At 46.6% G+C, this 27172-nt stretch overlaps 1 protein-coding gene across 2 annotated transcripts in view; it reads right to left on the bottom strand.

Moving 5' to 3' along the window:
* The window catches only part of FERMT1 (FERM domain containing kindlin 1), a 107359-nt gene that overhangs the window by 56139 nt on the left and 24048 nt on the right, over window positions 1-27172 (bottom strand). For both annotated transcript variants that reach the window (XM_075339310.1, XM_075339311.1), the window contains exons 3-5: window positions 20991-21224; window positions 8665-8805; window positions 6158-6371 (exon numbers count right to left, since the gene is read on the bottom strand). In XM_075339310.1, coding sequence (XP_075195425.1) covers window positions 6158-6371; window positions 8665-8805; window positions 20991-21224 — 589 coding nt within the window. The remainder of the gene's footprint in view (window positions 1-6157; window positions 6372-8664; window positions 8806-20990; window positions 21225-27172) is intronic.

Genomic DNA, 27172 nt, shown 5'->3' with positions numbered 1-27172 from the left:
CTTAGTGCGTCCGTGCTTCCATTTAAAAAACGCACGTGTGTGCCTGTCGGTGGCAGCGTACAGGTGCACGTTTTGCACAAACTAGTATATAACGCACAAGTCTAGTGAATAATACACGTCAGTCAGCAGTGTCTGATAGTGTCAAACGTCTCAGTAATTGTCGCTCCTAAAAAGCTGTTAGGTTCTTAGTGCGTCCGTGCTTGCATTTAAAAACCGCACGTGTGTGCCTGTCGGTGGCAGCGTACAGGTGCACTTGTGTGCGTTTTGCACAAACTTGGATATAACGCACAAGTCTAGTGAATACACGTCAGCACAGCATTGCAAAATGCGCAAGGGCGTTGGCAACGAACAAGGAAGTGGACGTGATGGTGGTGCAGGCAGAGGCCAAGGTCGTGGGCAAGCTCTAATTTCGCCACAACAAAGAGCCACATCTACTCGCTCGCATGTCCTGTCCCAAATTCTTGGGGACCGCAGCAGTACACCGCTCTTGAACCAAGACCAGTGTCAACAGGTTGTTAGTTGGATAGCGGATAATGCTTCCAGTCAGATTGGCACCACCACAAACACTCTGTCTTCCACACGGTCAAGTGTCAGTAGCCGTGATACTGCACCACACATTTCAGAACCTGATCCTCCTTCCTACCACCAGGCTGAGTACACGTTCACGGACATTACTGATCCCACACTTGGACACTCGGAAGAGCTGTTCACGTTTCCATTCGCACATTCTGGCCTCTCGCCAGCTCCTGTTGAAGTGGGTCATGAGGAGATCGTATGTACAGATGCCCAAATATTTGAGCAGCCACGTTCTCACGAAGTTGGCAACGTGTCTCAACAAGGGGTGGACGATGATGAGACACAATTGTCAGGAAGTCAGGAGGAGGAGCAGGGTGCAGAAGAGGAAGATGACGTGGTGGATGATCCAGTAACTGACCCAACCTGACAGGAGGATATGCAGAGCGAGGACAGCAGTGCACAGGGGGAGGGAGGCGTAGCATCCCAATAGGCAGAAAGAAGCAGGGTGGTGGCCCCAGGCAGAAGTCAGGCAACCGTTCCCCGGAACAACAACACGACACAAGGTGCCTGTACAAATGTTAGGTCTTCGCGAGTCTGGCAGTTTTTTAAGTTGGCTCCAGATGATTCTAAAAAGGCCATTTGCAACACCTGCCATGCCAGCATCAGCAGGGGTACCAAAACTAGCAGCCTGACCACCACCAGCATGATCAGGCACATGTCAGCCAAGCACCCGACATTGTGCGATGTACAACAGAGTCGAGGAGCAGTGCTTGCTGATGTCACTGCTACGTCTTCGCTTGTTGTGCATGCGAGCCAATCCCCTGTCCATGCTGCCTGCGAACAAGCCTCCTCCGGCCCTGCACCTGCAGTTGCCTACGCAGAAATAACACCATCATCAAGCACGTCCTTGTCCCAGTGCAGCGTTCAGTTATCCATTCAGCAAACCTTTGAACGCAGGCGCAAATACACTGCCAACGCCCCACATGCCACAGTTCTAAATGCTAACATTTCGTGACTGCTTGCGCTGGAAATGTTGCCTTTTAGGTTGGTGGAGACAGAAGCATTCCGCGACCTGATGGCGGCAGCTGTCCCATGTTACTCTGTCACCAGCCGCCACTATTTCTCCCGGTGTGCCGTCCCCGCATTGTATAACCACGTGTCACAAAACATCACACGTGCCCTGTTTCAGCCAAAGTCCACCTAACCACAGACAAGTGGACAAGTGCTTGTGGGCAAGGCCGCTACATCTCGTTGACGGCACACTGGGTTAATATTGTGGAAGCTGAGACCCAGTCTGAGCGAGGGACGGAACACGTCCTTCCCACACCAAGGTTTGCAGGCCCTACCTCAGTCAGGGTTTCACCCACGCTAGCGGCATAGGTCAGGAATCAGTGGACAACCAAGGCGTACAGCCGAGAGGGGCACAAGTCCAATCCGCCAGAGGTAGGGGAACAGTCTTTAAGATGTGGGACAGTTTTCTCAGCTCCTCACGTACCACAGCCCCTGAGGTGCGGGGTAGTGCCACAAGAAATCCTAAGTTTGCCCAGATGCTCAAGGAGTACCTTGCAGATCGAACAACTGTACTCCGACATTCCTCTGTGCCTTACAATTATGGGGTATCCAAGCTGGACACGTGGCATGAATTGGCTCTCTACGCCTTGGAAGTCCTGGCCTGCCCTGCCGCTAGCGTTTTGTCAGAGCGTGTTTTTAGTGCCGCAGGTGGAATCATTACAGATAAACGCACCCGCCTGTCAACTGAAAATGCTGACAGGCTGACTCTGATCAAGATGAACAAGGGTTGGATTGGGCCAGACTTCACCACACCACCAGCAAATGAGAGCGGAATTTAAAGTTTGTAACGGGAATTTGCCATGTACCTCCACTCACCCATGGGTACACACTTCTGGACTTTGGATAATCGCTGGACTGCTCCTCCTTCTCCTCATGCGCCACCATGATGACCGTTAGAATAGTTAGGCCGTTGTTTCAGGTATACCCCCAGTGGTAAATTTTTTCGCCCATTCTTTCAGAATGGACATTACAACGACAGGAGACCCGCTCCTTTGCAATGGGAACAATGTTTTGAGGCCCTCATGCACACCTCTATCCAGGGACAATGTGGAGCCTCCCAATTTTTGGCTGCCCTGCCAAAGGGCTATACTACAATAGACCCACTTCCTTACAATGGGCACTTCAGGTTTACAGGCCCTCATGCACGCCTCTATCCAGGGACAATGTGGAGCCTCCCAATTTTTGGCTGCCCTGCCAAAGGGCTATACTACAATAGACCCACTTCCTTACAATGGGCACTTCAGGTTTACAGGCCCTCATGCACGTCTCTATCCAGGGACAACGTGGAGCCTCCCAATTTTTGGCTGCCCTGCCAAAGGGCTATTCTACAATAGACCCACTTCCTTACAATGGGCACTTCAGGTTTACAGGACCTCATGCACGTCTCTATCCAGGGGCAATGTGGAGCCTCCCAATTTTTGGCTGCCCTGCCAAAGGGCTATACTACAATAGACCCACTTCCTTACAATGGGCACTTCAGGTTTACAGGCCATCATGCACATCTGTATGCAGGGGCATTGGTGAACCTCACAATTTTGGATTTCCCTGGCAAAGGAAAATACTACAAAGACTCACTTCCTCAAAATGGGCACATTAGACTCAAGAGGCCTTCATGTACGTCTCTTCTCAGGGACATCGGAGTGCCACACAATGTTTTCACGTAAAATCTTTCATGTAATCTCCAAAAGTAACATACACCAGCTCTATCTCACTATTGGGTATGTGCCCTTAACATTTCCGCCATGAAAATTCATTTTGGTGTCATTTTTGAAGGTTTTCTGGTGAGTCCGTAAAAATGGCGTAAAACGCGGACAAAATTGTTCACAGCTGTGACTTTTGAGTGATAAATGCTTCAGGGGGTCTTCCCCATGCTGTTGCCATGTCATTTGAGCACTCTTCTGAGACTTTTGTGCCATTTTTAGGGTTTCTACATGCTGCCGGGGGTCATTTCATAAAAATACTCGGGTCTCCCATAGGATAACATTGGGCTCGGTGCTCGGGCCGAGTACACGAGTATCTTGGGATGCTCGGCCCGAGCCTCAAGCACCCGATCTTTTTAGCACTCGCTCATCACTAGTGGTCTGCTTGTTGTAATGAGTCAACAGCTGGTTCTCGTCAGTAAAAGCCATCAGAAACATGTGGCCTTCATGATTGTAAGGCCTACATTACACAAGTCCACACATCAAGTCAGGACCAAGCTCATCATGTAGTGTGCCGGAGTGTCAGGAAAAAAACCTCATCCACGACTATCACCCCTCACCACTCTACTTATGTTCATTAAACATTTTCTTTTTAGATGCACTATTGGCCTTAAAGGGTATTTCCATCTCCAAGACCCTTTCCCAATATGTAGTAGATGTAATAATAATAATAATAATAATAATAATAATAATAATAACAAATATCAGCAAATACCTCTAATTTAAACTGTAGTATAGTTTTCCTGATATAGCCATATGTGCAGGGCATTGCAACTTAGGTATCTATGGTTACAATCACAAGCAGCTAACTGTCACTATGTGGATGTAACTATGGATACCTAAACTGCAATGTCCTGCACATGAGGTAAGAGACATGGCTATATCAGGAGTATTATACTACATTTCTATTTGGAGGTATTTTTTAATATCATTAAGCGGGCTTTACACACTGCGATATCGGTCCTGATATCGCTAGTGTGGGTACCCGCCCCCATCTGTTGCGCGACACGGGCAAATCGCACAACATCGCCCAGACCCGTCACACATACTTACCTGCCCGGCGACGTCGCTGTTGTCGCGGGCAGGGAGGAGGGTGTCAGCACTGTGCTCACCCCTCTGCTCGGGTCCGGCTGCTGCTGCTCAGTGGTGGCTCGAGCAGTGGGCCGGATCCCGGGGGTTCTCGAGCGGCGCTCCTCGCCCATGAGTGAAAGGGGATTGGGTTTTGGGATATAGTCTATTATCCGTGACGCCACCCACGGTTGTGGTGATCTGTTAGCACCACCGCTGCTCGGTGTGGGGATCCCGGGAGTGATGGTGTGAAGCAGCAAGTTGTTGTGTTGCCCCTCCGTGGGTAGGGGTTGGTGATCCCGGGGCCCAGTGTTGAGGTGGGTAGATGCAGGGCTTGGTGGGCGCAGGGACGCGGGGGCAGCGCTGTGCCTTGCGGCACTGTGGTACTCACTCAGCCTGAGACGTTGACACAGTTCTCGGTAAAACACACGGCTGGAAAGACGGTTCCCATGGACGGCTGCACTTGCTTTCCCCAGTAGGTGACGGTGATGTCCCTTTTCCTGCACCTAATGTTGTTGATGGTCTCGATGGGTTCCCACCGGTAACCCGCTCCCCGGCTTCAAGCTGGACCGGAGGAGCTCTACTTAGGCGCAGGCGCAGGCGCTGGCCCTTAGAAACTGGTGCCCTGGCGGTGGCGGTGTCTCTACTGTAATGGTTGGGCTGTTGCCTTCAATCGGGACTTGGTTGTTGGGAGACAGACGTCCCCTTCACTGATGGATTTGGCAAATTATGGCGACTCCTAGCCTTGCCGGGGTCCGAGAGGCCCCTGCCCTGGTGCTGACTGTCCTTTGTACACTGCTCCAGACCGCCGGGCCACCACCCGTCCGCGGTCCTTCCAGGAACTTCCAAACGGTCACCCCTCCGGACAATCACCGCCGTTGCTGACCTTGCTGACTCTGTCCTGCACACAGCTGGACCAACTTCAGGCTTTTCTACTCTCACTTTTACTCGTTTCTTCTTTGCTCCACTACTACTTCACTTTCACTTCACTGTTTACTCCTTCTTGTCCAACCCCTATCTGCCTGGTTCCTCCCGCCTCCAGGGCTGTGAACTCCTCGGTGGGTGGAGCCAACCGCCTGGCCCACCCCCTGGTGTGAACATCAGCCCCTGGAGGAAGGCAACAAGGATTTTGGTTAGCTGTGATGTTCCTAACTGGGGTGTAGGGCGTGGTAGTGTGATGACCTGTGACCCCTGGCTTGCCCAGGGCGTCACACTGTGACCGGCGAACCGCCTACTTTCTAAGGGGGCGGTCCGTGCGGCGTCACAGCGACGTCACTGAGCGGCCGCCCAATAGCAGCAGAGGGGCGGAGCTGAGCGGGACGTAACATCCCGCCTACCTCCTTCCTTCCGCATAGCGGCCGGGAGGCAGGTAAGGAGAGCTTCCTCGTTCCTGCGGTGTCACACGGAGCGATGTGTGCTGCCGCAGGAACGAGGAACAACCTCGTTACTGCTGCAGTAACGATTTTTGAGAATGGACCCCCATGTCACTGATGAGCGATTTTGCACGTTTTTGCAACGATGCAAAATCGCTCATAGGTGTCACACGCAACGGCATCGCTAATGCGGCCAGATGTGCGTCACCAATTCCGTGACCCCAACGAGTTCGCATTAGCGATGTCGTAGCGTGTAAAGCCCCCTTTACTATTACACCTACTATATATTAGGATAGGATCTTGCAAAAGGGAATAACCTAAAAGTCGTGTAAACCATATTAAGCAGATCATGTATAAAAATCAAGTAAGCTAAACTACCCCTCCAAATGTATATTCAGTAAAATTTGCGTATGATGGCTGGACACTTACCCTGTATTAAGTCGTGCCTTATCAATCAATGTCCTGGGCTGATGCAAGTGAGTGAGGATTTCTGGAGATGAGATTGGCTGACTATGAGCTAAGATATTGCAGTTTTGATCGGCTAGTGGACTATCATTAAACCATGTGATTGTGGAAGAGGCAGGGGTACCATTGACAGGATCATACATGGGTGTCATTGTCTTGCTGTATAATCCAGGACTACCTAAGGAACGAGAAGTTAGTCAGCCATCAGAACAGATTTACTCAAATAAATATATATTTAGTATATACAGTGGAACCTCGATTTATGAGTAACCCAGTTTGCGAGCATTTGCTATACAAGCAGAGCTTGCTGTAAATTTGTAACTCAGTTTACGAGCAAGCTTTGCTGTACTCACCGCACACACTTCTGGTTCCGTACTTTAACTGCACTCTGAACCGCTCTTGCAGTCCTCACAAAGACACACAAACACGCACGCACAAACACATATTATGCTCACCTTACCTTCCGTTCCATTACCGGCCTCATGGTTCTTGTAGTTCGCCCGTACAGGATGTGTATCGGGTAACCATTGCAACGATGGAAGATTGGAGGACCTTCCGCTGTCAGCCGCTACTCAAAGGCAGCGCGCTGGCCAATCAGAGGCAAGCGGCTCCTGCTTTGACGTCAGCGCTCTGGCAGTGGAAGCTCCAGCATCAGTCGTGATGGTTACCCGTCACACATCCTGTACAGGCGAATTACAGGAACCATGAGGCCAGCAATTGAATGGAAGGTAAAGTGAGCATAATATGTGTGTCTGTGCGTGTGTGTGCGTGTTTGTGCGTGTGTGGAATGGCACAATATGGGACAATTTAACAAGTTGTGGAACGAATTGTGCGAGCTTACATTATTTCCTATGGGAAAATTAGCTTTGCTAGACGAGTAACTTGGTTTACAAGCACACTCCCAGAACAGATTATGCATGTAAACCAAGGTTCCACCGTATATATATTTATACCTGAAATAAAAACTTAAAGTGTAGACTATAAACTAAAGACATCTAGTAGAATACCATACTTCATGTTTAAATGATTAGTAAAAGATTTAAACTTGAATTTGTTTATTATTATTATTATTTATTAGTTGGCTTAATGTCTTGACCAATTTTAATTAATGGGTGTTTCTTTTACATTATAATTTTTTCATAACCTTTGTACAATGAAGAATATATGTTAAATCTTAGATGCCTCAAAGAACCCTTCTTTTACTTTGATCGCAGCTTTACATTTCGTTGGCATTCGTTTCAAGGGAACCTGTCAGGTGCACTATGCACCCAGAACCACGAGCAGTTCTGGTGCATATTGCTAATCCCTGCCTAACCATCCCTGTATACACTAGCATAGATAAAGAGATCTTTAGAAAAAGCATTTCTAAAGAACTTTTATCGTATGCTAATGAGCGAGGGCACTAGCCCCAAGGGCGTTGTTTCCCTTGCTAGTCACCCTCATTAGCATGTTAGTACGCCCCTGTGGGTGTTATAACATGCTAATGAATACGCAGCGTCACAGGATGATCTCACTCACCTCTCCGCCGCCATAGCGTCAGACGCTGGATTTTGGCTCAATGCGCATGACCCCTAAGTTTGGGTCATGCGCACTACTTCAGTTTGAAGCCAGGACGCATACACCCCGCGTCAGATGCGCTGGCGGTGGAGAGGTGAGTGTGATCATCCTCTGACGCTGCACATTCAATAGCATGTTGGTACACCCACAGGGGCGTACTAACATGCTAATGGAGCCGACTAGCCAGGGGAACTAACGCCCAGGGGACTAGTCCCCGAGCTCATTAGCATACGATAAAAGATCTTTAGAAATACTTTTTCTAAAGATCTTTTTATCTACGCTAGTGTATACAGGGAGAGTTAGGGATTAGTAAGATGCACCCAGAACTGCTCGTGGTTCTAGGTGCATATTGCACCTCACAGGTTCCCTTTAAGTAGCATCATTAGGTAGTCAACTGGAATTACTTTCCAACAGCCTAGAAGACCCACCCAGAGGTGCTGAGGAACTGTTGGTGGCTTTGAATTCAGCCTCTGTCCAACTCATTTCCAATCATCCCAATTAGGTTAAGGTCAGGTAATTGTGGAGGCCATGTCATCTGATGCAACACTACATATCTCTCATCTTTAACCATTGTATAGCCTAGATGTGTTTTGTTTTATCCCAATAAGTGTAAACCAGATGGGATGGCATGTCATTGGCCGCACCTCTATGACTGAAAGCTGGAGGCTGCCAGGAGGAATAAATGTCATTTTCTTCCGGCACTGTGGCTCACAGTATGGCCGCTGCACTATGTCAGAACGCTATAAACCTGCAGATTAACACCATATCTGTAGATTAATAGTGGTTTGGTTTTTTATATGACAGTTTCCCTTTAATACAATGTAGAATACATATTATCTTACAGGACATAGCTACAAACCCAATTTCTTTACAGAGATTGATTATGATGATGTTGAAATGTTCATTGTCATTACCTAATGATCCGGAGTTACTTGTTGGACAGTCTAAGTTTATAACTTCTTCCAGCATTGTTTCCTTGACATCTTTTTTCTTTTTCTTCTTCACAAAATCTTCCAAAGGTTTTAACAAAGAAAGTTCTTCAGGTCTTCTAATATCTAAGATGACAAAAACAGTTTAATAAGCTCAATAATTAACACTTTTAACTGGTGGTCATAGTGAACATGGAGTAAGATAATGAGGGAAAGAATGTGACTACTGGGTTTATTGACTGATCAATCGATATGAAGGGGTCTCTATACCCTGTAAAGTGCATGGGCACTGATTGGCTTTTTTCCCCTTAAAATACTCAATTCCTAACCTTTAACTAAGCTGGGGTGGCATTTACTACTTCATCAAAATTAGTACTACTGAATATTGCTAGAAAACCAAATTTAATCCTAAAGCCTGCTTTACACCTTACGATTAAGCATACGATATCGTATGCGATGTGTCCCGCCCCCATCGTATGTGCGATACGTTCAATTTGTTGACCGTGTCGCACAAACGATTAATTGCCGTCACGTGTACTTACCCTTCCATACGACCTCGATGTGGGCGGCGAACATCCACTTCCTGGAGTGGGAGGGACGTTCGGCGTCACAGCGACGTCACAATGCGGCCGGCCAATTGAAGCGGAGGGGCGAAGATGAGCTGGACGTAAACATCCCGCCCACCTCCTTCCTTCCGCATAGCCGGCGAGATGCAGGTAAGATCTGTTCATCGTTCCCGGGGTGTCACACACTGCGATGTGTGCTGCCTCGGGAACATTGAACAACCCGACGTGCAATTTTTAGCAAATGAACGACGTGTATGCGATGAACGATTTTACATTCAATCGCAATCGCACGTAGCTGTCACACGCTACAACACCAATAACGATGCCGGATGTGCGTCACTTACGACGTGGCCCCACCGACACATCGATAGATATGTTGTAGCGTGTAAAGCCCGCTTAACACAATGTTCTCCTCTTGGATTATGTGATGTCCTACTCCCTAAGGCCATGCTACATGGTTCCTAGGTGTGCTTGAACGTACATCCTTCTGTCATACCTAAATAATGAGAAATGTTACAAATGTATGACTTTGATGGGATATAGAGGGCAAGACAAGATATATACAAAACCTAACACACTGAGTGTCTCAGAGACCCTTATGGATAGCGAGAAGGAACCCTCAACCAATGGGGGTCAAAGCAACATGAAAAAACTGTAATTTTTTTTATTAAAAAGAAAATATTTTATTAACTAGATTAAATATATTCTCCTTTACAGTAGTTTTAATATATAAAGTGCATTAACAGACAGGGTTTCCTTATGAGAAGGCAGCACAGGCTATGAAAATAAAGGACCGTACAAGTGACAAATTACCAAAAGATAGCCAATGTATATAAGTAAGGTAATGTCTGAAACCAGGATATAGGACAAAAAATTGGTTTATTAAGGGCCATGAATTAATGTTATAGTGAAATAATAAGCACAATAGTTATCAAATATGTGTGAATAGAATATATGATACTTATTACAGACCAACAGTGGTTGCAATGGCAGTAATCAGGTACAGGGTATAAAGGTGTTAGCTGGTAGTAGGCAAATAATCTCATGTGCCTCTGTTCCCGACGCGCGTTTTGTCGCATGTGACTTCCCCCCTGTAGCAGTTTTCTTTCATGTTGCTTTGACCCCCATTGGTTGAGGGGTCTTTCTTACTATCCATGAGGGTCTTTTTGAGACACATTTATACTGATGATATTTACTATAGATATTTTTAGATGATTTTTTAAAACCTACCACACTGTAGTAATTAATAATTTTTATCATATCCCAATAATTTTAATTTTATGCATTTCCAGCTGCTATCCTATTTCAGTCACTGACATCTTTTTTACTTGCAGTACAGTTGCCTCTCATGTCTCATTTAACATACCTCCCAACCGTCCCGGATACAGCGGGACTCTCACGCTTTTGAGCCTTTGATCCCGAGTCCCGCCCGTGAGCCTGTGTATCCCGTGGCTCCACCCACCCACTGTAGCCCCGCCTCGCTGTTTCTCCCTTCTATTCATTACAGAGCCGAGCGCGCACCTTGAAACTCCTGTGACTGCTGCTGAGGTATGAATCACCCCCTGCAGCAGAGCCGACATCCCCAGCCCCGGAGCGGATCCCCTGCAGCAGAGCCGACCCCCCCTCCCCCAGAGCGGACATCCCCAGCCCCGGAGCGGATCCCCTGCACAAGAGCCGACCCCCCCTCCCCCAGAGCGGACATCTCCAGCCCCGGAGCGGATCCCCTGCACCAGAGCCGACCCCCCCTCCCCCAGAGCGGACATCTCCAGCCCCGGAGCGGATCCCCTGCACCAGAGCCGACCCCCCCTCCCCCAGAGCGGACATCTCCAGCCCCGGAGCGGATCTCCTGCACCAGAGCCGACCCCCCCTCCCCCAGAGCGGACATCTCCAGCCCCGGAGCGGATCCCCTGCACCAGAGCCGACCCCCCCTCCCCCAGAGCGGACATCCCCAGCCCCGGTGCCTGCGCTTCCCTGCAGCTGTTCTCTCTGATTCCCCCGTGTGTGGCTTCTCACTGCTGCAGACACACGGGGAATCAGGAAACTGAGGAGAAAGTGCGACCAACACTTCTCTCTCCTGCAGATAGCACTGACAATAGCAATAACCTATGCAGAGTTACATCTGCAGACTTCTATTAGCTTACCGATCAGTGGTCTCCTGCCTGTGGAGCTGCTGGGTCCTAGTTGTCCAACAGGTTCAGCTCTGCTTTATCCTGGCTCCCCTACCAGTTAAAGGGAACCTGTCAGCAGAAATTTCGCAATAAAACTAAAAGATTCCCCCTCTGCAGCTCCTGGGCTGCATTCTAGAAAGGTTCCTGTTGCTATTGTGCCCCCTTTGAAACCTAAAAAAGTACTTTATAAAGCCTTACCTTTTTGTATGCAAATGTTTTTTATGGTCACGGGGGCGGGCTGTCTGGCGTCCGTTATTCCCCCTTCTGCCGCTGTACGCCATCCCCCATTGCTCATTTACATACATGAGGACGCCTTTCTCATGTAACTGTCCTCCCGAAGTTTTGCGCATGCCCAGTGCCACTCTCGCGGGACTGAGCACTGTGCAAAGTGTGAACACTTTTGAGGTGATTGCGCAGGTGCGAGATTATGGGCGACGCAGTGATTGTCATCAGCAGCGTAATCCAAGTACCCGCCCATAATCTCGTGCCCGCACTTTTCCCTCTGACTCCACTGTTATGCGCAAGCGCTGGCCATATGAACCATATTACCTATTACCGTGGGCACGAGATTATGGGCAGCGCAGTGATTGTCATCAGCAGCGTCATCCAAGTACTCGCCCATAATCTCGTGCCCGCACTTTTCCCTCTGACTCCACTGTTATGCGCAAGCGCTGGCCATATGAACCATGTTACCTAGTACCGCTTGCACGAGATTATGGGCGGGTACTTGGATGACTTTGCTGATGACAATCACAGCGCCGCCCATAATCTTGCGCCTGCGGTAATAGGTAACGTGGTTCATATGGCCAGCGCTTGCGCATAACGGTGGAGGCAGAGTGAGAAGCGCAGGCACGAGATTATGGGCGGGTACTTGGATGATGCTGCTGATGACAATCACTGCGCCGCCCATAATCTCGCGCCTGCGCAATCACCTCAAAAGCGTTCACACTTTGAATAGTGAAGAAAAAACAAAAAGCCAGCACCAAATGTGCACTTCAGCACTAAACATTCCAAACTGTACTTATTATAAAAATTTTGAGATTTTTGGCAAAAAATTGCAATTTCTTGAGCTGCCTCGCCACGTCACGGCAAATCTCATTTGGGGAAGTCCTACACTAAAATATTTTTATAAAATGTGCCATACGGCCTCACATATGAATAGTAGAACTGCTCTTAGCAGCACTCACCTGGTCTTTGATCAATTATTTGCTAAAAATCTCATTTATATTACAGTACAGTTGGAATAAATCTGTGAATTTGCACTTTTTATATGATGCATGCCATTTTCAGATCGTGCTGGCTCCCCTCTCTCTCTGTTTGGTTGTAGTTATGCTACAAATGTCTGGTGGCTGGTCACCACCATGCTATGCACGCCTGATCTTGGTTTGCAATATATTCCTCCTGTTGGTAGCTGTACACATTCAGTTGCCTCACCCTTTCCACAGGCATTGCTAATTAAGCACCATACTTGGATCTGGTCCGCAGGGCCGGCTCCAGGTTTTTGTGGGCCCCGGGCGGAAGAGTCCCAGTGGGCCCCATCCACACACAGACACCGATACGAACATATACATATTTAAAGACAAACTCACAAAAATACATATAAACAGACAAATATATACAGTCATATACACTTACAGACACACACACACACACACAAGTCTGCTGCATACAGACAGACACACACACACACAACTCTGCTACATACAGACAAACACACACAACTCTGCTACATACAAACACATACAACTCTGCTACATACAAACACATACAACTCTGCTACATTCAGACAAATGCACACAACTCTGCTACATTCAGACAAACACAACTTTGCTACATACAGACAAACACATACAACTCTGCTACATACAGACAAACACATACAACTCTGCTACATACAAACACATACAACTCTGCTACATACAAACACATACAACTCTGCTACATACAGACAAACACATACAACTCTGCTACATACAGACAAACACATACAACTCTGCTACATACAGACAAACACACACAACTCTGCTACATACAGACAAACACATACAACTCTGCTACATACAGACAAACACATACAACTCTGCTACATACAAACACATACAACTCTGCTACATACAAACACATACAACTCTGCTACATACAGACAAACACATACAACTCTGCTACATACAGACAAACACATACAACTCTGCTACATACAGACAAACACATACAACTCTGCTACATACAGACAAACACATACAACTCTGCTACATACAGACAAACACATACAACTCTGCTACATACAGACAAACACATACAACTCTGCTACATACAGACAAACACATACAACTCTGCTACATACAGACAAACACATACAACTCTGCTACATACAAACACATACAACTCTGCTACATACAGACAAACACATACAACTCTGCTACATACAGACAAACACATACAACTCTGCTACATACAGACAAACACATACAACTCTGCTACATACAGACAAACACATACAACTCTGCTACATACAGACAAACACATACAACTCTGCTACATACAGACAAACACATACAACTCTGCTACATACAGACAAACACACACAACTCTGCTACATACAAACACATACAACTCTGCTACATACAGACAAACACATACAACTCTGCTACATACAGACAAACACACACAACTCTGCTACATACAAACACATACAACTCTGCTACATACAGACAAACACATACAACTCTGCTACATACAGACAAACACACACAACTCTGCTACATACAAACACATACAACTCTGCTACATACAAACACATACAACTCTGCTACATACAAACACATACAACTCTGCTACATACAGACAAACACATACAACTCTGCTACATACAGACAAACACATACAACTCTGCTACATACAGACAAACACATACAACTCTGCTACATACAGACAAACACACACAACTCTGCTACATTCAGACAAACACACACAACTCTGCTACATACAAACACATACAACTCTGCTACATACAAACACATACAACTCTGCTACATTCAGACAAACACATACAACTCTGCTATATTCAGACAAATGCACACAACTCTGCTGCTCTGTGGGGCCCACACCCGCGGCTTGGCGGGTACAGCACCCGCGGCACTGGCAGCACCCGCGGCTCGGCAGGGCCCACACCCGCGGCTCGGCAGGGCCCACACCCGCGGCACTGGCAGCACCCGCGGCTCGGCAGGGCCCACACCCGCGGCTCGGCGGGGCCAGCACCCGCGGCTCGGCGGGGCCCACACCCGCGGAATCGGCGGGTGGGGGCATTGGCAGGGGCCAGGGCATACATCCAGGCGGTAGAAGCAGCTCACCGGGGCCTATAATGGGGAGGCGGGGAGGGCACTTACCCGATTAGGTCACGGTGGAGAGGGGGCCCACACAGCGCCGGACAGAAGCTCGCCTCCTTCATCTGTGGGACTGAGAAGGCGGTAGCTCCGCCCACAGGTGAAATTCAAACGAGGATGTCTGCGCGCCTTAAAGTGACGGCGCCGCAGATTGCTGGCGAGGACTGCGGTCCCCGGAACTCGGCCAGGGACCGCAGAACTGTAAAGGCGAGTGGGCCCCGGCCAAGGGACAGGAGAACTGACGAGGCCGAGTGGGCCCCCCCGGCTCTCCAGGGCCCCGGCATTTGCCCGGGTTTGCCGGGTGCTGACGCCGGCCCTGCTGGTCCGCCTTTATCAATGGTTGCTCTCTGGCACTGGGAGGGTCAGTTCTGATATAGTCCTGGTATGTGTAGAGCTTGCTCCACATGCTGGGACCTGGGCTGGCCTCTATCCACAATTGCCTCTTTTGCAACATAGAAGCGGCTATATACAGGTTACAGGTATGTGTGCTCCATTATGGTTCTGCTTTTAACTTTATCTAGGAGGCCGCATGGCACATGAAATACAGAATATAGAGTAGGACCCCCCTATTGAGATTTGCCGTGACATTGGCAGGGGTGGCTCAAAGAATTGATCAATTATTTGCTAAAAATCTCATTTATATTACAGTACAGTTGGAATAAATCTGTGAATTTGCACTTTTTATATGATGCATGCCATTTTCAGATCGTGCTGGCTCCCTTTTCACACTCTGAACAGTGCTCAGTCCCGCGAGAGTGGCACTGGGCATGCGCAAAACTTCGGGAGGACAGTTACATGAGGAAGGCGTCCTCATGTATGGAAATGAGCAATGGGGGACGGCGTACAGCGGCAGGAGGGGGAATAACGGACGCCAGACAGCCCGCCCCCGTGACCATAAAAACAGATTTGCATACAAAAAGGTAAGACTTCATAAAGTATTTTTTTAGGTCTCAAAGGGGGCACAATAGCAACAGGAACCTTTCCAGAATGCAGCCCAGGAGCTGCAGAGGGGAATCTTATTTTTTTTGCTAAATTTCTGCTGACAGGTTCCCTTTAAAGGGAACCTATCAGGTGCAATATGCACAGAAGCAGTTCTGGGTGTATATTGCTATTCCCTGCCTAACGGTCCCTGTATACACTAGCATAGATAAAGGCATCTATAGAAAAAGTATTTTTAAAGAGCTTATATCTTATGCTAATTAGCGCGGGGACTAGTCCCAAGGGCGTTACTTCACTTGGCTAGTCGGCTCACATAGCGTGTTAGTACTCACACAGGGGCGTAATAACATGCTAACATGCTATGTGAGCCGACTAGCCAAGTGAAGTAACGCCCTTGTGACTAGTCCCCCGCTCATTAGCATAAGATATAAGATCTTTAAAAATATTTGTTCTAATGATCTCTTTATCTATGCTAGTGTATACAGGGACAGTTAGGCAGGGATTTGCAATATTCACCCAGAACTGCTCCTGGCTCTGAGTGCATATTGCACCTGACAGGTTCACTTTAAAGGGAACCTGTCACCAGATTTGGGGCCTATAAGCTGCGGCCACCACCAGTGGACTCTTATATACACATTCTAACATGATGTACCTCCCAACCATCCCGGATACAGCGGGACTGTACCGGATTTCAGCGGGTGTCCCGGTGTCACGATCGTGAGGCTTTTGTCCTGTGGCTCCGCTCACCCGCTCTCTCCCCATCTGACTTTCTCCCCCTCCTAATGCACATGAGCAGAGCCGAGCGCTGCTTCACTGCTCTGGCTCTGTGGTGCCGCTGTTATGGGTGGGCGGCAGCAGCATTTCCCTGGCTGCCAGTGCTTTAAATCGGCACATGCAGCTCAGCGTGCACTCACTGCTCTCAGTTGAGCTGCTTGTCTATGGACGTTCATCTGTGGGCGGAGCTACCGAGCAACATGCTGAGCTCTGTCCACAGATGAAGAGACTGGAGGTAAAGGAGCTGCAGCACCAAGGAACGCTGTATGTGACCCCCCACCTACCCAGAGCTGTATGCCCCAGCCCCCCCTCACCAGATCTGTATGCCCTTTAGCCCCCACACCAGATTTGTATGCCCCCCAGCCCCCCCACCAGATCTATATGCCCCCCAGCTCTGTATGCCTCCAGGCCCCTCCCATCAGATATGTATCCAAGCCCCCCCTCCCCAGATCTGTATGCCCCAGCAGCCCCCTCCTCACCAGAGCTATATGCCTCCAGCCACCCCCCCCACCAGATCTGTGTGCCCCCCAGCCCCCACACCAGATCTATATGCTCCCCAGCAACCCCCAGCTCTGTATGCCTCCAGCCCCCTCCCACCAGATATGTATCCCAGCCCCCCCTCACCAGATATGCATGCCCCAGCAGCCCCTTCCTCACCAGAGCTATATGCCTCCAGCCACCCCCCCACCAGATCTGTGTGCCCCCCAGCCCCCACACCAAATTTGTATGCCCCCATCCCCCCCATCGGAGCTGTATGTGCCCCAGAGCTGTATCAGCCCCAACACCAGAGCTATATGCCCCTTAGTAATATCTATGTTACCAGTAATTTGTATGCCCCACAGTAAAGTGTATTTACCCCAGTAATGTGTGTACCCCTTAGTAACGTGTATGCCCCTCAGTGAAAAACACAGACGCTCTTCACTGACGTGTTAAACACGCATATAGTCCTTCATACTCCGTGATTCACGGTACACAGTGGTTGTCCATGTGCAATCCATGATCCGTGATCCGTACGCCGTGATTGCACATGGACATATACTCACCTGCCCCCGCTCCTGCTCCCCGTGGTGAGGAAGAGTCCCGCGATTCAGCATCCAGCCACCGCTCTCTCACCTCTGCAGCTACTTCCGGGTTGGCTCTGGCTGCATAAATGAATATGCATGCCATAATGAACCGGCCAGGAAGAAGCAGAGAGCAGCTGCCGAACTCAGCATCGCTGGAGAAGGGTGAGTTGAAAAAGCTTTTTATTTTAAATGTCCGTGTTTTTCTGGTACGTGTTTCACAGATCACACCATAGTGTGGTCTGTGGGACATCAGTCATGCCAGAAAAAAACTGGACATGTTTCTGTGCGGTATTCACGGATATGCATGTACGCCGCACGGAGACACGGTCAGTGAAAAATCACTGATGTGTGTGCAGACCCATTGATTATGATGGGTCTGCATAGGTCAGTGATTCTGGTACGTATAAAAACTAGTACATACATACCAGAATCACTGACATCTGAAACAGGCCTAATATGGATGCCCCTCCAAGTACTGTCTATGCCCCCAGCCCCTCCTGTGCTGTATATACTGTAGCCCCCAGCCCCTCCTGTGCTGTATATACTGTAGCCCCCAGCCCCTCCTGTGCTGTATATACTGTAGCACCCAGCCCCTCCTGTGCTGTGTATACTGTAGCCCCCAGCCCCTCCTGTGCTGTATATACTGTATAGATATACAGTGTATATATATATATATATATATATATATATATATGCTATGTATGTATCACAAGGGAGGATGGGGGTTTTATATATTAGTATATAAACCCCCATCCTCCCTTGTGATACATACACAGCGGTGTCAGTGTGCACTGTGCGTGGCTAGGTCTGTTAAAGTGATGCCAAGTGATCACATGCCGAGGAGGAGCTGGATAGAGACAATCGGGGTAGGTGAGTGCGGCTGCTGCCGGCTTCCCCATATTATTACCTCCAATGTGTGTATATGTATGATGTATATATCTATGTATGTCAGTGTAGATGACTGTGTATAGATTTGTCTGTTTATATGTATTTTAGGGAATTTGTCTTCAAATATGTACCGTATATGTGCCTATGCCTGTGCCCACGATCAGGACTCACTGTGTCCTGGAGGCAGCGGGTCCTGACCTGCGGGGCTGCTCGTCTCCTACGCAGGAGACCACAGCTGCCTGTGCCCACAATCAGGACTCGCTGTGTCCTGGAGGTAGCGGGTCCTGACCTGCGGGGCTGCACGTCTCCTCCGCAGGAGAACGCAGCTGCCTGTGCCCACAATCAGGGTTCAGTGCGTTGTGGTCTCCTGCTGTGTTCTCCCTACGGAGGACGCATGCAACTGCAGCAAACAATTGATATGCTGCAGTCTGGAAAGACGCTCCGCAGGTCAGTGTTTGCTGCAGAAAAAACAAGCACAGTGGGCATGGGATTTCTAGAAATCCCTCCACTGTGCTTGTACTGTATGTACAACGCAGCGTTTTGGACACAGCAAAAACACGCTACATCCAAAATGCTGCAAATACTGATTGTGGGCACGCAGCCTTAAACAATGTGATCAGCAGTGCTGAAAAGGATTGGATGTGGGCGTGTCAGATTGCAAAATGGGTGTGGTTAGGGGGCGTGGCTCTTTCTCATCTTTAAATGTTGGGAGGTATGCATTTAAGGTTGAGCATACAATTGGGAAACTAGAAATAAAAGCTGAGTATTTATCTTCCGCAGAACATAGGACATGTAATTGACTGCATTGCTTGGAATAGAACAAGCATAGACATGCATGGTAATGCTGGAGTTATAGCTACTATACTATACTGAATGGCATTCCTGATCCCCCAGGGTATCTATATTATCTGCCAGACTCTGCTATGCTATGGTTATATGCCTTCATCATAAGCTTAAGCTGGCACGCAAAACAATAGATAATATTATATGAAACCATGAGCCATTTTATATTGTCTGCACGCTACGGTAGTTTTTATTGCAATCCTAGCTTTGAAGAATTAGCTTTTGTTGATTTATAACAGTATTGCAAAAGCAATAAGCTGCCACAAGGAATCTAACGTGTATATTATCTAATTTTCATATGACAAAATACTTTTTTAAGGTCTAAAATTTTGTGCTGATTCATTTCTGAATATAACTTTATTTCTTCTGTTGTTCGTAATCGTGATACAAATTTGCACAAACATAGAATTAAAGAAGCTCTTTCACAATTTTTGACCTTATAAACGGTATATTCAAGATATAGCTGGAATGTGTACAGTTGATAAACTGTGAAGGTTCCTCTTTAAATTATAACATCCTGATTGCCCGCAGACACCACTACAGGGAGAACAGGACCTCACTACACACTGTCAGTTTTGAGGTCCCAAAAAGGATATTGGAGTACCATGTAAAGCGGGCATTACACGCTACAATATATCTTACGATGTGTCGGCGGGGTCACGCCGTAAGTGATGCACATCCGGCATCGTAAGTTATATTGTAGCGTGTGAAACCTACGTGCGATTGCGATTGAACGTTAAAACATTCATCGCACGCACGTCGTTCAATTCCTAAAAATTGAACGTGAGGTTGTTCAATGTTCCCGAGGCAGCACACATCGCAGTGTGTGACACCCCGGGAACGATGAACAGCAGCCTACCTGCGTTCCGCGGCTCCCGCCGGCAATGCGGAAGAAAGGAGGTGGGCGGGATGTTTACGTCCCGCTCATCTCCGCCCCTCCGCTTCTATTGGCCGGCTGCCGCGTGACGTCGCTGTGACGCCGAATGTCCCTCCCACTCCAGGAAGTGGTCGTATGCTTAATCGTAACGTGTAAAGCAGGCTTTAGCCACAAAAATCAATGTAAATAATTTTATGCCAAAAAAGACAAAAGTATTCTAGGAGTGATACCTTTATTGGCTAACTAGAAAAATGATGTGTGCAATTTTTGAGAGCACAGAGGCTCGTTCTTCAGCAACAAAGGAATTAGCTAGACAAGAGCACAACATTTAAGAGATATTACCACAAGAAATTTGTGGATGGGTTAATGCCTCATAAAGATTAGCCAAGGTTATAAAATTAAGATTTGTGAAGCCAGCAAAGTCTATGAGAATTCAGAAATGCTGTGCCCACGTTGAGTATTTTTCCCTTGCGTATTTGGTGCACATTTCTTTTTTTCTGCACCAAATCTGCATCAAATACGCAAGGGAAAAATAAGCAACGTGGGCACAGCACTTCTGAATTCTCATAGACTTTGCTGACTTCACAAAGGACATGCAGATTTTGCTGCATATTTCTGAAAATACGCATCAAAACTACACAGCGTGGGCACTGGACCCTATTGTGAAATTTAAAAGGCAATATCTATTATTTCAGATACAATGTAAGAAAGTAGAGTTTAGCCTGAGTTTTAGTATCTTCGTCCACATTTAATCAGCATATCCCCTCTTATAAAATGAATTTGCACAAAATGTATTTATTAATACTTACTTAGTGTTCTACAGACTTCAGTAACTGCTTTGAAGACCAGAGCTGAGAAGCTGACTTTAAGTCTTACAGTTTTCATATTTGGTAGTCGGAGACGCAAAACCTTGTGCTGCGGGGTGAAGAAAAGCTTTGCATTTGCTTGTACTCCACATTTGTCCAGAGTCCAGTGAGTCTTTAGTAGCCAGCTATTTTTTTGCTCCCACCATAGTGCGTAGTCTGACCAGTCCCTGGCCACACCTAGACAAACACAAGAAATGAAGCAAAAAACTCTAAAATAGAAAACAAGATTTTGTCATATATTTCCAAGCATTTTTTGCGCTGTTTATTATGCCTTCAATGACTTAGGTCAGTGTTTTTGTAACTTGCCATTAATGATCTACCAACTTATTATTTATTATTATAGCGCCATCAATTCCATGGCGCTTTACATGTGAAAGGGGTATACATAATAGGGCAAGTACAATAATCATAAACAATACAAGACACAGACAGGTACAGGAGGATATAAGTCCCTGCCCGCGAGGGCTCACAGTCTACAAGGGATAGGTGAGGATACAGTGGGTGAGGGTAGAGCTGGTTGTGCGGCGCTGCATCAGACTGAGGGTTACGGCAGGTTGTAGGCTTGTCGGAACACTTTATTTATGAAACTTTGGTTAGCAGAGATATGGTGAACCTATAGGGTTTCTAATAGGCTTGATATAAGACTAAGGGTGGCTTTACACGCTACGATATCGCTAAAGCGATCTTGTTGGGGTCACGGAATTTGTGACGCACATCCGTTCAAAATCGCTCATCGGTGACATCCCCCCTCTTCCAAATTATCGTTGCTGCTGCAGTAACGATGTAGTTCGTCGTTCCTGTGGCAGCACACATCGCTACGTGTGACACCGCAGGAATGACGAAACTCACCTTACCTGCGGCCGCCCGCAATGAGGAAGGAAGGAGGTGGGCAGGATGTTACGTCCCGCTCATCTCCGCCCCTCTGCTTTTATTGGGAGGCCGTTTAGTGATGTCGCTGTGAGGCCGAACGCACCTCCCCCTTAGAAAGGAGGCGGTTCGCCGGTCACAGTGACGTCGCTAGGCAGGTAAGTAATGTGATGGGTCCTCGCAATTTTGTGCGCCACGGGCAGCGATTTGCCTGTGTCGCACAAACGATGGGGGCGGGACGCTTGCTAGCGATATCGGTAATGATATTGCAGCGTGTAAAGCGGGCTTAAAGAACAGAGTCTAGTGGAGAATTTTAGATTTCATCCAGTCAATGCACATTAATGAGTGACAATCCATTGCATATGACTCGATCAGCATTGGTTTACTGACCTGTTTACAATGGACAACAAACACAGATGGGAACGTAAAGATTGTTAATACATTAGTTCTGTCTCCATACAGTATCATGATATGGAAAGCACAGCCCCTGTTCACATGGGACAATATAATGTGGTAATGCTTACTTTTTTATGTTGCTGATTCATCATTTGATTGCCAAATTTTTCCTTGGTGTATAGTTGGGAATAAGCATTGGAACACTCAAACACACACAATTAACCATCTAAATGCACAATAGCTTACTCAACAGAATTTGACAAACGTATTATTTGCAGGTCTGACGTGTATAGCATAGACTAAAGGCCGCTTTACACGCTGCAACATCGCTAGCCGATGCTAGAGATGTCGAGCGTGATAGCACCTGCCCCCATCGTACGGCCGATATGTGGTGATCACTACTGTAGCGAACATTATGGCTACGGCAGCGTCACATGCACATACCTGCACTGCGACGTTGCTGTGACCGGCGAACAACCTCCTTTCTAAGGGGGCGGTTCGTTCGGCGTCACAGCGACGTCACAGTAGCTTCACTAAACCGCCGACCAATAGAAAAGGAGGGGCGGAGATGAGCGGCCGGAACATGCCGCCCACCTCCTTCCTTCCTCCTTTTCCGGTGGACGCAGGTAAGGAGATGTTTGTCGTTCCAGCGGCGTCACACATAGCGATGTGTGCTGCCGCAGGAACGACAAACAAAATCGTTACTGCAGCAGCAACGATAATTGGGAAGAGGGGGGCATGTCACTGAGGAGCGATTTTGAACGTTTTTGCGACTATTTAAAATCGCTCATAGGTGTCACACACAACGACATCGCTAAAGCGGCCGGATGTGCGTCACAAATTCCGTGAAACCAACGAGATCGCTTAAGCGATATCGTAGCATGTAAAGCCACCTTAAGGAACGTTCTATGGGAATCGGCTATATTATATTTGGTCAATAGAGATCACAGTATTTAAAGTGCTACCATAGTTTTTTATTGATTTATGAAATAAAAATTAACACATTATTATAAGCAACTTTGTAGTATATCTTGTCAGAGAGATCTGCTTCCTTCTCTGCCAGAATTGATCAGTTATTATCAAAATTCCCAATTCTGATGTAAAATCTGTAATCAGTGAAGACTTTCCCAATACTGAGATAATAGATGGCAGCTGTCACTGATGAGATCCTATGATGACGGAAGGAAGGAGGAGCTAGAGGCAGAGGGAGAAGCTTGTGGCAGAGGGAGGAGCTAGAGGCCGAGCTCCGCTACCTCCACCCTCTTCTATCTACATAGAATATCATCAGTAACAGCTACCATCTCCCATCTCAGTAAAGTCTTCACTGAATACAGATTTTAACTCAAAATTGGGAATTTTGATAATGACTGATCAATTGTAGCAGAGAGAGAAGCAAATCTGTCTAAGATATATTACAAAATTGTTTATTTTCACGTGTACTACTGATTTATGAAATAAAAATTAAAACGGCAGCTGCTCTTTAAACCTCTCTGTGACCTCAATGTCTCATAGGGGAGTAAAAATACCAAAAAGGTTACATTTTTTAAATTATAACCCCCCCCACACACAAGAAGATATAAAAGATTAAATAATCCTGTTTTTCCATTTGTTGATTAAAAAAACTAAAAAAATAAAAAGTTAACAATTGGTACTACTTCATCTTTAAAAGGGCAAACTATTTAAATATTATATTATCTATGTCGCACAGTTAACTGCATAAAAAAGGGAAAATACTAGAATTGCTACTATTGGGTCACCTTCCAAGTTCCTCCCACCACAAAAAAAGTAATATAACAGCAATAAAAGTTGGTCCTTTCTCTTTTCTCTTCACAGCTCCTATTGGGCAAACTATCAGCAGATTTGACATTCGTAATTATCTGTACGCTGATGACACTCAATTATTCACATCTTCTGAACTTCTTGTTTCTTCCTTCTTGTAACTTAATTAAACCTGATATTTTCATTTGAGCGGTACTCCGACGGCAGCTGACCGTTTTTTTTTTTAATTATATTTGATCCAGATTTTTACTTTACTTGCACTTGAAAAACCTCTCTACAATCTACTATTTTTGTATCTTCTACATTGCAAACACGCTTACTGTAAGGTCTCAGTTCCACTAGCGTATAGCCCCTGATGCGAGAGCATTCGAAGGGATAAGTTAATGACCCTCTGCTGCGAGTGTGAGCCAAGGGTCATGCAACTGTAATGTGATCTTGCGATCGGATCACAGCAGTGGAAAAAGTAGAGGCAGGGAGCACTTTCTCCCCATCTCTTCCTTGGCCTGTCCCTCTGTACAGTGCACTGCGATAAGATTACATTCTAGTGCAGTGCGATGTTTCACACGCACCCATAGACTTGTATGGGTGTGTGTGAGCCGAGACTCGCTGCCCAAGACATCATGCTGTGTTTAATTTCTCCTGCTGATATGGCATGAGAAAACATTCGCAGATGGACACTGCCCCATAGTTTTGTACTGGTGCGACTACAATGCAATGTTTTATTGTATTGCATTCAGCCCTGCAAAGTGCAAGTGGAACTGAGGCCTTACACTGATTTATTCTTATCTTGACTACTGAAAATCAAAATTAATCAGTCTTCCTTTCACTAGGAACCCCTCTCCAATTTAGCTTGAAATGAGTAGCATAGCCCATATTTCTATCCAGCCAGTACACTTATGCCTCCACTATGGGTCAGTCATTGCACTGGTTGCCTATCTGCTATAGAATACAATTTAAAGATATTACCCACAAAGTTCTCCACAATTCTGTAGTGTCCTAAATCTTCTCTCACATTCCTGTTTACTATAAAATATCTGCCTTTCATTCTGCTAATAATCTAAGAATAAAATCCTCAAAACTCCAAACCTCTCACTACTGTCTCCAAAACTTTTCATGTGCTGCATTATTTCTTTTGAAAACATTATCCCTAGACAGTTAGGGGGGATTTTAAACGTTGCGACATCGCTTCCGAAATATCGTTGGGGTTACGTCCGGCGCCGGTAGCGACATCGCAACGTATAAAACCTAGGTGCGACGATAAATGATCGCAAAAGCATTGAAAATCGTTGATCTGTGTAGCGTCGTTCATTTCCATAATGTCGGGTCGACCGCAGATACGATGTTGTTTGTCGTTCCTGCAGCTCCACACATCGCTGTGTGTAAACCCGCAGGAGCGACAAACATCTCCTTACCTGCGTCCCGACGGCAATGCAGAAGGGAGAAGTTGGGCGGGATGATATGTCCCGCTCATCTCCGACCCTCCGCATTCAATTGGCTGGCTGATTAGTGACGTCGCTGTGACGTCGCCGACCAGGTATGTGCGTGTGACGCTGCCGTAGTGATAATGTTCGCTAGGGCAGCAATCACCACATATCGCATGTGCGACGGGGGCGGGAACTATCGCGCTCGGCATCGCTAGCCGATGCTAGCGATGTCGCAACATGTAAAGTACCCCTTACTTTCAGTACATGCATAGATATTCTTATCTATAAAAAAAGATGGTTTGACCACACTCCACAAACACTTTTTACCTTACTCTGTTGTTCCAAAAATAAGACCTACCCCAAAAATAAGGACTAGCATTATTTTACAGGATTTTTGGAGTATGCCTACTCCAAAACTAAGCCCTAGTTATAGTCAGGGATGGTGTTAGGGGGAGTCAAACTGCACAATTTCTCAGGGCCCCACTCTCTCAGGGACCCCTGATAAGAGATAGATGGAAGGATAGATAGATGTTAGATGGAAGGATACATAGACAGACAGACAGACAGACAGAGACACACACACACACACACACACGCACACACACACACGCACACACACACGCACACACACACACGCACACACACACGCACACACACACACGCACACACACACACGCACACACACACACGCACACACACACACACACACACGCACACACACACACACACACACACACACACACACATAGCTAGCTAGATAGACAGATGTGTTACATACAGGGATTGGAGAGTTATGTTGATGTTCCAGAATGCAATATGACTATTTCAATAAATGTTGATTTTCTTTGTTCTAGAATAAATGTGGATTGTTGTTCATGGGAAAAAAATAAGGCATCCCCTGAAAATAGCCCTAGCCCATCTTCCTGGGTTAAAAAAAAATAAAATAATAAGACCCTGTCTTATTTTTGGAGAAACACGGTACATCACTGCTAGTTCCTTATAGACAGCAAAGTTTTGTGAGTAGGGCCCTCTTATTGTTTGAATTGTTCAATATGTTTCTTTGTAATGTCATATGCTGTTTGTATCAGGAATATGTTGGTGCTATAGAAATAAAATTATTATTTTTTTAATTACATCTGTAGCATACGCTGTAGAAGATAGTAAAAGCTCAAAATGAACATTGAGTGTCCAACATAAAAAAACACAACCAAGCACCTGGCTGAGGTATACATAACATATAATAGTATCTGACATTTACAGGGTTTACAAGTCATTTCCTTACATGCCGACGGCACAGAGAGGTAACTATCTTCTAAAATACAAAATGGTATTAAAAACAGTTTTCACTGTGTGAAAAAAATTACCTTGAGGCCATTGATTTCTTTTGGTAAAACAATGCTAAAAATGCGTAAACAATTGAGACACTCAACGTGTAAATTGTTATTGTCCATTTGTAAATAAAAAATGTCAGCTAATCCTGCAAAAAATAATCCCCCACCCAGCTTCATTGTGAAAAAAATAAAAAAATCTATAGAATATAATGATGCAAAACCAATTATTTTTTTAAAAATCAAGAAAAGAGAAAAAATATTTTCAGCTTACCGTAATGCCTGTAATGTAAGTCCAATATGATGCACAGATAACAACAGGATTGGGCTC

Source organism: Anomaloglossus baeobatrachus, chromosome 3 (assembly GCF_048569485.1).
Source record: "Anomaloglossus baeobatrachus isolate aAnoBae1 chromosome 3, aAnoBae1.hap1, whole genome shotgun sequence".
In the NCBI taxonomy this organism is placed as follows: domain Eukaryota; kingdom Metazoa; phylum Chordata; class Amphibia; order Anura; family Aromobatidae; genus Anomaloglossus; species Anomaloglossus baeobatrachus.
Note: the sequence above shows the minus strand (reverse complement) of the source record. Positions and strands in the feature narration are given on the sequence as shown.